This window comes from Tupaia chinensis, unplaced genomic scaffold (assembly GCF_000334495.1).
Source record: "Tupaia chinensis unplaced genomic scaffold, TupChi_1.0 Scaffold000097_1, whole genome shotgun sequence".
Taxonomy (NCBI): Eukaryota; Metazoa; Chordata; class Mammalia; order Scandentia; family Tupaiidae; genus Tupaia; species Tupaia belangeri.
In genome coordinates, this window is record NW_006159559.1 from 8,568,902 (window position 1) to 8,584,591 (window position 15,690).

A 15,690-nucleotide genomic window follows, 5' to 3' on the forward strand; every position below is an offset into this window, starting at 1 on the left:
TTATTAAACAAGTTTCATTTTAAAACATCAAATAAATTTAAACGTTTTGAAAGTTACATAGATGGGAAACATTTATCTTTTCAAAGGGAAGAAATCTCATAAATAACATGATGAAAGTTAAAAAAAAAAAAGCAAATGGCATTTTAGACTTGGAGTATGAAGTCTACATTATTAGAAAAAGTTCTTAAAAATTCAGTATGTTAGGAAATAATTCTGGATTATTTTGTGCTTAGATATAGCATTTGTTTAAACTACCAAAAATTCTAACTAAAAAAAACCATATTTTGCAATATGAAATTAATGTCCACATTAGAGATAACCACGTGTGTGTCCCATGTTTTAAGTTAGAGAATTTAAAAAAATATGTTTTAAGCTGGGACCAGCAGTTGGTGTAATGGCCATGTTGCTGGACTCCCATCTAGTTGACCATGGTTCGAATCCTGGACCCAGTGGCTTAAACCCACGCCGGGCACGTGTGCATGTGTGCCCAGGATCCCAAGAGGAGAATGGAGGAGAAGGGATTGTGGCATGGCCTTTCTCTGCTGGGGGATGATTTCTCACTTTCTGTTTCTCTGTCTCTCTCTCTCTGGAGAGCACACGTGCCCTATAGCAAAAACTTCTCCTAAATAAATAGATAAATAAATGTATGTCTTAAGCTAAGAAGCAATGTTAACAAAAATCCTTAAATTTGGGGGGAAAAGTTATGTTTTGGGTATACAACGAAATAGTGAATAAGATTAACAATATGACTTACAATTTCCCTTTTAAAATACAATTAAGCAAAATGTAGACATAAAACATGCTATAAATATTTTACATATTTCAAGTCATTTCACAGCAAATTAGTAAAGCTACTCTAAAATTCCAATGAAAAGGTTAAGAAACTCTTACTTCTATATAGGTAAATCATTAAGTATCACAGGAGCAGAGTTCTGATAAGACTGAGAGTTAATATTAAGAGTCAGGTCAATAAAACAAAACGAAGTTTAAACGGCCATAAGCAGTATTTAAAAGAAAAAGAATGTGTTTCCTTCTGTATTTTTTTCTATTTGAAAGTCAGCAAAATTAGTGCCTTAATATGCTGAGGGCAAACAGGTATTCTTCAAATGGGAGAGAAAGCTTTCAAGCTCTGAAGTTTTAGGCAAAGAATGCTATTTTAAGTAGCACGGATGTGATTTTTTATTAAAGTCTTGTTTTGAGGCTATAACTAATTAAGTAAAGAAAGTTTTATTGCTACAAAGAATCATAAATATATTTTCTTTTTTCTGTAGAGGTTTTTGCTATAGGGCATGTGCACTCACCAGAAAGACAGAGAGTGACAGAGAAACAGAAAGCGAGAAATCACCCCCAAGGGGGGATGGCCACACTGCAATCCCTTCTCCTCCATTCTCCTCTTGGGATCTTGGGAAGGCACGCATATGCACCCTGCATGAGTTTAACCCACTGGGTCTGGGACCCAAACCGCAGGACCCTAACCACAGTCGGTTACATGAGAGTTCAGCGACATAGCCATTACACCAAATGCTAGTCCCAAAGAATCATAAATATATTTTCTACCATTCAGAAGTTATTCAGGTATACCTCTTTCACCAAGGCATTCAACATTCAAAAAAATTTAAATCTGTTCCTCTAACACTTGATTATGTCAAAAAATGTAGTATAGTCTCCCCATGGCTAAGATTTTCATAATTTTTCTTGTATTAGCTAAAAAGTTGTTCTATTTTCTGACTTATCCACTTCTTTTCTTGTATCAAATCTCCAATTTATTAGAAACTTGTCTGAACTGAAAAATGTTAAAAACAATGTTAATATTCTATAAATGTACTGATTTGATGTCTGTGTCATTTTTGCACATATAACCTTGCAAAGATCAATCAGGATATTAATATCCTGTATATAACTTCACTCTGTTACCCTTGCCCTTTTTTATATTTTGTTTTTTAATTTCCAGAAGACACATGCACTCACCAAAGGCAGAGAGAAGGAGATAGAAAGCAACCCCCCAAAAAGGCAGGTCACACTGTAATCTCTTCTCTTCCACCTCTCTATCCCATCAGATTTTGGGTAGGCATGCACATGCATGTGTGTGGGTGTCCTTCAGGCCACAGGGACCGGTCTTGAATCTCAGTTGACCATGGGAGAATCCAGCTCTCCCAACCATTAGGATACAAAGCCAGTTCTCTGTTATCTTTCTTAAGGTTAACTGCACATTGCCATTTCCAGAGCACCAGAAAGAAAAGGGGAAAAAAATTCTCTATATTTATAACTAAGAACTACATTAATAAAAAGTTTTCTCTGGAAAAAGAAAGGTACTATCTAAAATTCTCAGTTATCTGTGGACTGCAATGAATCCAGAGATATGAATACAGTTTCTATGAAGCATGTAAAGCAAGCATAAATATGTATTAATTATGAGATCAGCAAGGCAACAGTTGCATTAAACTATTCTGAAAGAATTTCAGGTATTTTCAGTGACATGTCTCACTACTCATGTAGCAATGGTACTACGTATTTACTCAAACAAATAGCTAACAGACTGATAGTATCACAGAACGATTACCACCAGCAAGTTCAAAAACAAGGCATATATATTTGGTTGAAAATACATACCTGTTGAATTTTGAATTGCGGGTTGGTGATTCTGCACCTCTTAAAAGTTGTCTGAAATACTTTAAAATGGTGATTATTGGTAATTATGATTTTATTAAACTAATATTTGACTTCAAAACATGCCATTTTACCTTACTACTTTCCAGTTTAAAGAAAAGGCTACTGAAATTAAATAAATACAGCCAATCAAATAACATAAGTATTAAAATATCACAGAGAAATTCAGGACACTTGGTTTCCACAGGTCTGTAAATAATGTGTGTGTAAGAAGAATGAGGTTTTTGCATTACTAGCATACCACAAGCCACTCAGGTACATAGCAGATCGGGTAGATCAATTTGGGCCCAATCTGCCTGGCCACAGAAATACAAATATGGTTTGGTATCGATACTGTTTCTACAACTCATTTCTAATCACCATTAAGTTTCACAAGGAAAGAGCATTCACTTTCTTGATCTTGTTTTCTTTTCAAATTCACTTTGTTATTTAAATCACACATTTAATGATATCAGAGACACTAATAAATTTTGTACTAAAATTCTCAAATGAGGTCAATATTTTGACTTACCTCATCACTGTGGCAGAACATAGGGGTAAACACATTCTCCAAGAGAGAAAGAACATGTTCATAGGCTTCAAAAAGACATCTCATAGTTTGAAGTTTCACAACATCTATGTATGGGCCTTCAGCAACTATTTAAAAAAAAATAATAATTATACTGTAGAAATTATTTACAAACAGTATAAATACATTATACTGTATCTTAGTTTAAAATTCATTACAGTGAAAAGCCATAAAAAGTCGGGGGACCAGCAGTTAGCATAATGGCTATATCGCTGGACTCCCACGTAGTCGACTGCGGTTCACGTCCCGGACCTGGTGGCATAAACTCACGCCGGACGCATGTGCGTGCGTGCCCCAAGATCCCGAGAGGAGAATGGAGGAGAAGAGATTGTGGCGTGGCCATCCCCCTGGGGGATGATTTCTCGCTTTCTGTCTCTCTGCCTGTCTGGCGAGCGCATGTGCCCTATAGCAAAAACCTCTTAAAAAAAAAAAAAAAAACAACATAAAAAGTCTGAAAGCTACATTTTGTTTGTTTGTTTGGTTTTTTTTGGAGAGATTTTTGCTATAAGGTGCATGCACTTGCCAGACAGACAGAGACAGAGAGACAGAAGTGAGAAATCACACCCCCCCCCCGGGGGGATGGCCACGCCACAATCCCTTTTCCTCCATTCTCCTCTCGGGGTCTTGGGCATGCACGCACACGTGCCTGGTGTTAGTTTAAGCCACCGGGTCTGGGACTCAAACCGCAGTCGGCTACATGGGAGTCCAGCGACAGCCATTACGCTAACTGCTGGTCCCAAAAGCTACATTTTAAAATGTCATTGTAAAAAAAAAGAGAGATTAGAACCACCAAACTCTCGGTTCTCACAAATATTAGCTATGTGAATTGAGAATAAGTTTCTTTTTCAAAGCCTTTGTCTCATTACTAATTAGGATAACAGTTGCCCGTACATATCTTACATAGCTAATGCAATAATAAACAGAAAATATGTGGGAAAACACTCTGAAAACAATAACAGCTATATAATTCTTTCTTGTTATCATCTTTGACTTACTTCTTTGAATCTCTTCTACAATGAAGGGATCAAATCTAATTTTGTCAATACTTTCATCCAAACAATATGTTTTGTAAATCTTCTGTAGCTCTTCATGAAGGGACAGCATTTCATCATTTGATAACTCTGGTCGCAAAATTCTATCATTAAATTCCTCTAATGAGTCAGGGGAAAATAAAGAAAAAATTCATTATGTTCATATAAGACTATTCATGAAAATTTCATATTCCCATTCTAACTACAGCCAATATTAAAAGCAGCAATTATAGGCAAACTAATTCATCATTTTTAAGCTTATTAAAATAATTAACTGGGAGTAAAGTAACTATTCAGGTGACAGACTAGACTCCCACAAGGCTAACTGTAGTCTGGGTCCCAGACCTGGCAACATGTTTTCCCACTTTCTCTCACTCTCATCAAATTAAAAAATAATATTAATAGGGACCAGCAGGTGGCATGGTGGTTAAGGCGCTGGACACTCCCACATGGCCGACCAGGGTTTGAGTCCTGAATCTGGTGGCTTGCTTTCTCACTTCCTCTCTCTCACTCTCAACCTCTGTCTCTCTCTGGTCAAATTAAAAAATGAATAAAAAAATAAAATAATTATTTAAAAAATAATATTAATAAATAAAATATGTAAATTCTTTTTAAAAATTAAATAAATAAAAGAGGGAAAAGAGAATATAACTGTAATTCTCTTCTGATATGACGGTGGATAACTGAAGATTCCACAGAAAACAAATGAGAAAATGAAGCAGAATATGTAAAGAGATCGCAACGACAACCAAGAATTTTAGAAACTGATGAAATACGGGACCAGCAATTGGCTGGTCACTGGACTCTCATGTAGTCAACCGTGGTTCAAGTCCTGGACCAGGTGGCTTAAACTCATGCCGGGTACATACGCATGCATGCCCAAGATCCTGAGACACGAATAGAGGAGAAGGGATTGTGGTGTGGCCATCTCCCCTGGCGGTGATTTCTTGCTTTCTGTCTCTCTCTGGAGAGCGCATGCATCCTCTCCAAAACAGAAGAAAAACATCAAGCCAAATCTAAGAATCTTAGTAAAATCCAAGCAGAATAAATAAAAAGTAAACATTATAGTAAAATTTCTAAAAGTAAAAACAGAAAATTACAAAAGCAAGAGGAGAACAACCATGTGAATAGAAGCTGATTTCTCATTAGAAGCAATGGGACTATCTAGAAAACAATGAAAAGGGACAGCAGTTGGCATAATGGCTATGTCACTGGACTCCCATGTAGCCAACTGTGGTTCGAGTCCCGGGCCCGGTGGGGCTTAAACTCATGCCGGGTGCGTGTGTGTGTGCCCAAATCCCAAGAAGAGAATGGAGGAGAAGGGACTGCAGTGTGGCCATCCCCTCGGGGGGTGATTTCTCACTTTCTGTCTCTCTGTCTCTCTTTCTGGTGAGCACACACGCCCTATTTCATAAACCTTTCCAAAGGGAAAAAATTAAATTATTAAAAAAAAAAGAAGAATAAGGATGTACTTGGGGTTCAAAGTGTATGCAGCATTGAAATATATGACAACAGCAGCACAACAGGCAGGAAGGGGATAGTCTAAGATCCAGTGAGGTTCTTATATTGTTTTAAAGCAGTAAAATATTTTAAAAATATGTGAAAGACATATTAAGTTGTTGGAAAAGTTATGACACATTTTTTCCTATATTTTTCTGTGTAAAAATGCATCATGACTTTTTTGACAGCCTAATATATTGTAATCTGAAGAACCGCTAAAAACAAGAAAAAAAAACAGGATATAAACAGTCAATAGAAAAGATAAAATAGAATACTAAAAAATACTAAGAAACAAATACTAAGAAATGCAAAGAAATGCAGGAAAGGTGGAAAAGAAAACAATGCTTACACATCACGAGACCAGCCAGTGCATGGTGGTAAAATGGCTGGCCCCCTTATGACTAGCTGTGCAAGGAGTCCAAGACCTGATAGTTTGGAAGACACACCAGACACATGTGTATGCATGCCCTGAATGCAGAAAGGATGGAAAGGATGAAGAACTGGAAGAGAGGGGAATGGGGCATGACCATACCCCAATGGGGGTACTTTCTCAACTCCACTAAATTTTTAATTTTTTTTTTTAAGAGAGATTTTTGCTATAGGGCATATAAGCTCACCAGACATATGGAAAGTGAGAAATCACTCCCCAGAGGGGATGGCTACACCATAACCCTTCTCCTCCATTCTCCTCTCAGGATTTTGGCAGCCATGCACACACACATGTCCAGTCTGAGTGTCAAGCCTCCAGTTCAGAACGCAAACTATGGTCAGCCATGTGGGAGTCCGATGACATAAACATTATGCCATCTGCTGATTCCTCAATTTTAAATTTTATGGTTAATGCTTCTTGTGACTTCAATAAAAATCTTACTTACTCCGAGTTGAGATGACATTTTCTCATGTTTTTCTTTATATATATTATGGTTTTTAGATTTTGCTGTAGACTATGATCTATCTTGAAACAACATTTGTTTTAGTTTCAGGTAGGAGAGAAGGTTCCTTTTTACTTCCCCAAATGGATATATAGTTCTCCCAGTACTCATTTTATTTAAAAATTATTAAATTTCCAGACATTTGGGGAGTTTCGAAGCAGTCTTATTATGACTGATTTCTAATTTAATACTCTATTTCTTTTTTCAGTTTTTTCATACTTTTCCTTAAAGAGTTATTTCACCTCTGTGGTTAGGTTTATTCCAAACTATTTTGTCTTTTTTTGTGAATTGCAAATGGGATTGCTTTCTTCAATTCAATCCCAGTCAGCTCATTGCTGATGCATCAAAACAGTATAGTTTGTGTTTACTGATCTTGTACCCTGCCACTTTACTGAATTCATTTATTCCTTCTAGGAGAGTTCTTAAGGATTCTTTTAGACTTTCTGTGTATATAATTATGTCATCTGCTAAAGAGACAATCTTGCTTCTTTTCCTATTTAAATTTTTATTTTACTCTCTTGCTTGACTCTATTGGCTAGGACTTCCAGCACATTACTGAAAAGGAGTGAGGAAAGTGGGGCAGCCTGTCTAGTTCCAGTTTTAATGGGAAAACTTCCAGCTTTTTCCCATTGAGTATCATTTTAGTGACAGGTTTGTCATATATGGATTTTATTATTTTGAAAATTGTCCCTTCTATATGTACTTTGCCGAGAGTCTTAATAATGAAGGATGCTATATTTTATCAAATGCTCTTTCTGCATATCAATGATATAATCATATGATTTTTATCTTTCCTTCTGTAATGTGATATACTGAAAAAAGAAACTGAGAGTGACACAAAAAAATGGTAAAACATCCCATGGTCTTGGATTGAAAGAATCAATAATCAAAACATCAATTTTACTCAAGTTATCTTACAAATTCAATGCAATTCCAATCAAATTACCAGTGACATTCTTCACTGAAATAGAACAAACAATCATAAAATTTGTCTGGAATCATAAAAGGCCCCATATCACCAAGGTAATACTGTGCAAAAATAATAAAGTAGGAGGCATCTCACTACCCAACTTCAAAATATATTACAAAGCTGTAATAATCAAAACAGCATGGTTTGGGACAAAAACTGACACACAGATCAATGGAACAAAATAGAGAATCCAGAAATAGACCCTATTGCATAGAGCCAACTGTTTTTGGACAAAGGCCAGAAGACAACTTAGTGGGGGAAAGCAAGTATTTTTAGGAAATGGTACTGGAAGAACTGGACATCTACTTTTAGAAAAATGAAACTGGACCCCTGTCTCTCATCACTAATAAAAATCAAGTCAAAATAGATAATAGATTTAAACGTAAACTCTCAAACTGTACAATTACTGGGGGAAAACACTTGAAGATATTGGAGTAGGCAAATATTTCTTAAATAAGACTCCCAAAGTACAAGCAGTAATTCTAAAAGTAGACACATGGGACTACATCGAGCTAAAAATTTTCTATACAACAAAGAAAACAATAATTAGAGTAAAGAGACAACCCACAGAGTAGGAGAAAATATTTGTTTACTATGCTACAGATAAGATACTAATAACCAGAATATATAGGGAACTCAAGCAATTCACCTGCATAAAGATGAATAATCCAATTAAAAAACGGGCAAATGAGCTGAACAGATATTCTCTAAAGACATACAGATGGCCCAAAAGCTTATAAAAAATAATGTCTAACATCGCTTATCTTAAGGGAAATGCAAATGAAAACCACAATGAGGTATCACTTAACCCCAGTCAGAATAGCTATAATCAAAAAAGTAATGATACATGCTGGTGAAGTTGTGAAAACCTACACTGTTGGTAGGAATGCAAATCAGTAAAATCACTGTGGAAAACAATATGGAGGTTCCTCAAAAACCTACAAATAGAGCTACCATGTGATTCAGTAACCCTACTCCTTAGTATTCACTCAAAGGATATGAAAACATTCCGTTGTAAAGACACTTGCACATCCATGTGTATTGAAACATTATTCACAATTGCTAAGACATGAAATCAACTGAAATGACCAAGAAGAGATGACTAGATTGAAAAAAATATGGCACATACACACTATGGAACACCACTCAGCCAAAGAAAACAATGAGACTCTGTTATTTGATAAAAAGTGAATGAATATGGAAGATTTAATGCTAAGCAAAGCAAGTCAGGCTATTTTTCTGTTTTTGAGAGAGATTTTTGCTATAGGGCACATGCACTTGCTGAGATAGAAAGCGAAAAATCACCCCCCAGGGGTGGATGGCCACACAGCAATCCCTTCCCCTCCATTCTCCTCTCACACTCACGCACGTGCACCCAGAATGAGTTTCAAGCCAACAGGTCCAGGACTCAAACAGTGATCCACCATGTGGGAGTCCAGTGATATAACCATTATGTCATTTGCTGGTCCTAACAAGTCAGACTATTAAAGACAGACATTGTATATCCCTGCTCAATTATATACCAAATATCTGCACTTTATGGCAGTAATTGAAAGTTTCAAAGATAAAACAGTAGAGTGGGCAAGTGTAGAAAATGTATACAGACTGTATAGAATGGAGTTGATAGAGAATGGGAGGGAGGCGTCAGGTAAAAGACATTTAACAGACCAAAGAATGCAAAGTTCTCTGTTGAAAATTACATGCTAATATCTCTGATTTGATTACCATACACTGCATGCATGCTCTGAAAAACTATATTGTATGTTATAAAGATATGTGTTAAATGTAAATAAGAAATCATAAAATAAATTATTTCGCTGTACAAATTATTCCTCAATTTTTAAAAGGATTAAATACACTTTAAAAAAAAAAATCTTTTCAGACAGTCCATAAAGTTTCACATATATCCAGTTATCCACAATGTTACAGAGCTTATAACTTATCTATGGTTATTTAATCAAAATAATCCTTAACAAAAACCATAACAAAGTGCTACTGATATGGGATACCGATTAGGTCTTCAATATATTGACCTTTTAATATATTTTTTGTGCAATTAGAATTTGATTGAAGTTAACAATGTATCAAGGAAGTTAAATTTGGTACAATGACAGATGACTACATCACGTATGATCAAAATATTCAAATGCATTAAAAATTTTTGAAATGACTTGAGTAAAATACACTGGTAAGCCTCACCCACAGTCAGACAAAACTGCAACACATGCACTGCTCCTTCTTGTTTCAAAAAGTTCATAAAACGAAATAAAAGATCTTGTTGTTCTCTGATCTGCTTCAATTCTAATTTCAGCACCTTAATACAATACAGAAAGAAGAGTAAGTTAAAGCTATATGAATGTGTTCTAAAATTGTTTATATTAAGTGTAATGTTATTGGTTAAAATACTTACAGACGGCTTTTTATTTCTAGGTTCTGCAAATTTCTGCAAGAATGGAACCAAAGGGGAAGCTGGTTCAGTTGCTTTTTCAGGCTTTGAAGAAAAAGAATGATTAACTCAGTAAAATTTCCTTAGTTTGACATACAGAACCTAAATTCAATACAATCTGAAGTTGCATGTACAATACTCACTGGGCTGTCATCTATGAAGATAATAAGCAAATGATTCACAGTATCCTGATGAAAAATAAAAACATAGGTCAAAATAATTCTATACTGTATTCTTCCCAGAATTATCAGTATTTGTCATATTATAAAAGTTGCTAGAAAAATCAGGGCCAGCAGGTGGTGCAGTGGTTGAAGATGCTGAACTCTTCATGGCCTACCACATTTTGAGTTCCAACCCTGGTGGCTTGCTTTCTCACTTTCTTTCTCTCTCTCTGTCTCTCTTATCAAACTGAAAAATAAAAATTAATAAAGTAAAAGTTTCTAGAAAAATTTTTCAAAAAACAAGTGGAACAGTGGCAAAGGATCTGCACTTATGTATTACAGAAGGACTTTTAAAAAGTCTACAAAGCAAGTTCTTAATCTTTATGAAAATGAGCATAGAAAAGCTATTCTGATTTTGGCGTTTAAAATGTTTATGAAACACTTCTGTTTTTTCAAAATCTTTCCAGACCAAAGGTGGAAGCGTCCCAAGTATCCACTAATGGATAAATGGAGAAGCAAAATATGGTATATACATAAATGGAATATTACTCAGTTTTGAAAAGGAAGGAAATTCTGAGACAAGCCCACAGCACAGTAGTTACATGTGGTGCATAGGGTGCCAGATTTCATATGGAAAACCTCAGTTCAAACTCTAGTGCTAGTGGCTTGAAAAGCACACCTGGTGTATGCATGTGTGTACACATGCAAAATCCTGACAAGCTAGAGAAAAAGGATTGCTGTGTGACCACAACCCTTTACGGAGCTTTATCTCTTGTAAACATTCTTAAGTGCACATGTTTTCTGACAGTTACAAAAGAAGGGAAAGAAATTCTGACACCAGCTACAACAGAGATGACTCTTGAAGACATGCCAAGTGAAATAAGCCAGTCTCCGGCCAGCAGGTGGCGTGGTGGTTAAAAATGCTGGACTCCCACATGGCTGACTGCAGTTTAAGTCCCAGACCTGGCAGCTTGCTTTCTCACTTTCTCTCTCACCCTGTCCCTCTCTGTTCAAACTGAAACAAACAAATGAATAAATAAATCAATAAAGTTAAATAAAATAATTCTTTAAAAAAAAAAAAGAAATAAGCCAGTCTCAAGATGATAAATACTGTATGAGTCCACTTACATGAGGTACCTAGAGTAGCAAAACTCATACAAACAGAAGTAGAATAGTAGTTGGCAGAGATGGAGGAAGGAATGAGGAGTTATTGTTTAATGAGTGCTGACTTTTAGTTTTATAAGTTGAAGGGTTCTGGGACGGGTAGTGGTAATTGTTACACAGTGACATTAATTTATTTTTCAGTAGTTTGTATAGTGTATGTGCACTCACTGTAGAGACAGAAAAAGATGGAAGGTGAGAAATCACTCTTATAGGGTAATAGCTACACCATGATCCCTTCTCTTCCATTCTCCTTTGGAGATTTTGGGCTCACACACCCACACATCTGGTGTGACTTTCAAGAGCTACCAGATGCAGGACTCAAACTACTTGGTCAGCCATGTGCAATCCAGCTGCCTTAATCTCTATACCACCTGATAATCTAATATGAATGTATTTAATACCACTGAACTGTGTGTGTGTGTATATATATATATATATTTACATGTATAAAAATATATATGAGTTAGCAGGCAGCATAGTGGTTAAGGTGCTGGATTCCATATGATTGACAGCCAAGTCCCGTACCCAGCAGCTTGAAAAACAAACCAGGGGGGCCAGCAGGTGGCTTGGTGGTTAAGGGCGCTGGACTCCCACATGGCCAACTGTGGTTCTAGTCCTGGACCTGGTGGCTTTCTCTCTCTCTGTCATTCTATCCCTCTCTAGTCAAACTGAAATAAATAAATGAATGAATAAATAAAGTTAAATAAAATAATTTAAAAAAAAGTGATGCTCTGAGCATTAAAGTCGAATGTCAATTTAAAAGAAAAAGAACACACCAGGAGCATGTATATATATGTCCAAAAGCCCAAAAGGAGGTAGAAATGGGGAAGAAGTGATTATAGCATGGCATCTCTCTTTCTCTCTCAATGGAGAAAAAGGGATTACAGCATAGAGTCTCTTTCTCTCTCTCTCTCTCCAGAAAGCACAGATATCCTACAACAACAAAAACAACAAATTTTAAATTTAAAAAATATATGTATGCAGAAACCAGCAGTTGGCGTAATGGCTACATCGCTGGACTCCCATGTAGTTGACCATGGTTCGAGTCTCAGACCTGGTGACTTAAACTCACACCGGGCACGTGTGCATGAGTGCCCAAGATACCGAGGAGAATGGAGAAGGGACTACAGCTTGGCCGTCCCCTTGGGAGGTGATTTCTTGCTTTCTGTCTATCTGTATCTCTCTGTCTTTCCGGCGAGTGCATGCACCCTATAGCAACAACCTCTCCCCCAAAAAGTATATGTATGTATGTATGTATGTATATGTATACACACACACACACTCTTAAGGCCCAGTGGCATAAAAGGCAGGGTGCTACTGCATGAGGATGGGACCATATTAGAGGACCCAGGTTTGGTTGCCAAATTAACCTAAACAGGCTGGTACAGGAATAGGCCTGTAATTCTACCTAATGAGTCTGGAACAGGAAGATGGTGACAGGGAAAAATCCTGTAAAAAGTACCTCTCTCTCCTCCTGCCCCATTTTAAAAGAATTTAAAATGTTAAGTGTATTTTACCACTATTAAAAATAAAATTTTTAAAAAGTCTTACTGGATCTGCTAGGAAATCCAAGGAAGGAAGAAACACAGAACCAGACAGGATCTCTCTTATAAGTAAAGTCAGCGACCTAGGGAAAAAAAAAAAAATACTTATAGATATATTCAATAATGTATGTTAGTTCTCAAAATGAACTACTAAGGATCTTGTTAAAATAAAGACTATATATAATTCAGTAGATCTGGCATGGGCCCCAAGATTCTGCATTTCTAACAAACACCCAGGTAATGCTTCTGCAACTCTTTCACAGACCACACTGCATAGCAAAGACTTGGAGATGATACCTGGCTAAAAGAAAATACTACAAAAGAAAAAAAATAAGTATTGCCTTAGCAGAAGAAATTTTGGGGACATTAGAAAATACTTCCAGCCTAGAAATATTTAAGTATTTCTACTTTTAAGTTAATGTTTAATACTAATATGTTTAATAGTATAATACACTTAAAATCTTTAAGTTATTATAAAGTAGTCTATAATAGAAATATTTTAAAATATCAAAAATATTTTTAAAAACAAAGCAGAGTAATACTTAAAGTACATCCCCACTGGGGCTGGCAGGTGGCGCTGTGGTTAAGGGCGCTGGACTCTCACATGGCCGACCATGGTTCAAGTCCTGGACCTGGTGGCTTGCTTCCTAACTTTTTCTCTCTCACTCTTACTCTGTCCCTCTCAGCTCAAATTACAATCAATAAAGTTAAATAAAATAATTATTAAAAAAATAAATAAAGTACATCACTGTAAATAGGACATGTTTTCTCCTCTAAAGACAATTAGGGTAGGAGTAGCAGGGTATCTTATGAAATAATCTAAACAAGCTCCTATGGGAATAAGGGTCAATAAGAACAGACTAGATGACCTGTAATTATTCTCTCCAGCTGGGTACCTTAAAAACCAAACTAGTCTGTGTAGCTTGTTCAAAGTGTTTCTCTATGAGTCATAATATGTATATATTTTTTTTCTTTTTTCTTTTCTTTTTTTTTTTTGGAGAGATTTTCACTATAGGGCGTGTGCGCTCACCAGACAGAGAGAGACATAGAGACAGAAAGCGAGAAATCACCCCCCAGGGGGGATGGTCACGCCGCAATCCCTTCTCCTCCATTCTCCTCTCGGGATCTTGGGCACGCACGCACACGTGCCCGGCGTGAGTTTTAAGCCACCGGGTCCGGGACATGAACCGCGGTCGACTACGTGGGAATCCAGCACATAGCCATTACGCTAACTGCTGGTTCCCCATAATATGTATATTTTTTAAAAAGTGTATCAATGAAATAAATTACAATGCTCTCAAAAAATCAATTTTATTAATATTAACCTTTGATATCCAAGGTCAGTTTCCAAGGGAAAAATTCTAAGCAGCACAACTGTGATTATTCAGTATCTAAATGGGCAACCTAAGGCCTGATAAAGTATCTTTTCCTAACAAAAAACAGTTCACATCATAGGCTAACCTAAGTGTACTGACAGTAGAATCAATAGCAAAATAGCACCCTGTAAATATACTAAATTATGTGTCAATTTAAAATAATTTTAAAAAATAGCAATGTGGCATGGTACATACATATTATGATATATTCTATTTATACCTGCAGTCTGTTGCTTTAGGAGGCAAAATATAAGGAAAAAGTAGTTCAGTAAGTTTTCTTAAATAGTGTAATTCATCCCTTCGACTTCTCAAAGCCACATGAAGCTCTGGACCATATTCTTCTAAAGCAGCTTGCTGTAAATACTCTGTATTTTTTACTGTAGAGATGAAAAATAAGTATTGAACAAGGTAAGCAATATTAAATGACTTCAGTCATTTACACTAAAAAACAGAAAAGCATCAGATTGAGTCATTCCTTTCCCAGCCCCTCCTCTCTAATATGTATTCTAAAAAAAAATATTTTTCAGAAATTGGAAGAGAGAAATTCTTTGCTAAGTTTGTTTATTTTATAATAAAATGATGAATGGACTTTTTCCCCCTTTGGCAAATAGGAATTTAAATATATATCTTTTCTTTTTCTTTTTTTTCTTTTTTTTTTTGAGAGGTTTTTTCCTATAGGGCGCATGTGCTTGCCAGAAAGACCGAGAGAAACAGAGAGACAGAAAGTGAGAAATCACCCCCTCAAGAGGGATGGCTACACCACAATCCCTTCTCTTCCATTCTCCTCTTGGGATCTTGGGCACGCACGCACACATGCCCAGTGTTGAGTTTAAGCCACCAGGTCCGGGACTAGAACCCGGTCGACTACATGGGAGTCCAGCGACATAGCCACTGCGCTAACTGCTGGTCCCAATATATATCTTTTCTTCACAAATTACATAAAATTAACAACAAATGAGGCCAGGTAGTGGTGTGACGTTATTATAACACGAAGTTCTGCAAGGTAATCCCACATGGCAAGATTACCAGTTCAAGTCTAGATACCTCCCCAAGGATGTCATGCATGATCAGGGACAGAATTAAGGCTGGAGAGAACTGCAGCATCAGGACCCTGCTGGTGGTGGTCTCTTGCTTGCAGTCAAAAAATTTTAAATAATTTATTTAAGGGAACCAGCAGTTAGTGTAATGGCTATGTTGCTGGACTCCCACATAGTCGATGCGGGTCACATTCCGGACCCGGTGGCTTAAAACTCATGCCCGGCGCATGTGCGTGCGTGCCCAAGATCCCGAGAGGACAATGGAGGAGAAGGGATTGCAGCGTGACCATCCCC

The 15,690-nt window shown here is 36.6% G+C and overlaps 1 protein-coding gene across 8 annotated transcripts in view; it reads right to left on the bottom strand.

The window, feature by feature from the left end:
• The window catches only part of SNX14 (sorting nexin 14), a 111,064-nt gene that overhangs the window by 58,440 nt on the left and 36,934 nt on the right, over positions 1–15,690 (bottom strand). For all 8 annotated transcript variants that reach the window (XM_014585880.2, XM_006143378.3, XM_006143375.3 and 5 more), the window contains exons 8-15: positions 14,580–14,736; positions 12,991–13,066; positions 10,258–10,302; positions 10,079–10,159; positions 9,868–9,982; positions 4,231–4,386; positions 3,179–3,303; positions 2,611–2,669 (exon numbers count right to left, since the gene is read on the bottom strand). In XM_014585880.2, the coding sequence (XP_014441366.1) occupies positions 2,611–2,669; positions 3,179–3,303; positions 4,231–4,386; positions 9,868–9,982; positions 10,079–10,159; positions 10,258–10,302; positions 12,991–13,066; positions 14,580–14,736 (814 nt within the window). The remainder of the gene's footprint in view (positions 1–2,610; positions 2,670–3,178; positions 3,304–4,230; positions 4,387–9,867; positions 9,983–10,078; positions 10,160–10,257; positions 10,303–12,990; positions 13,067–14,579; positions 14,737–15,690) is intronic.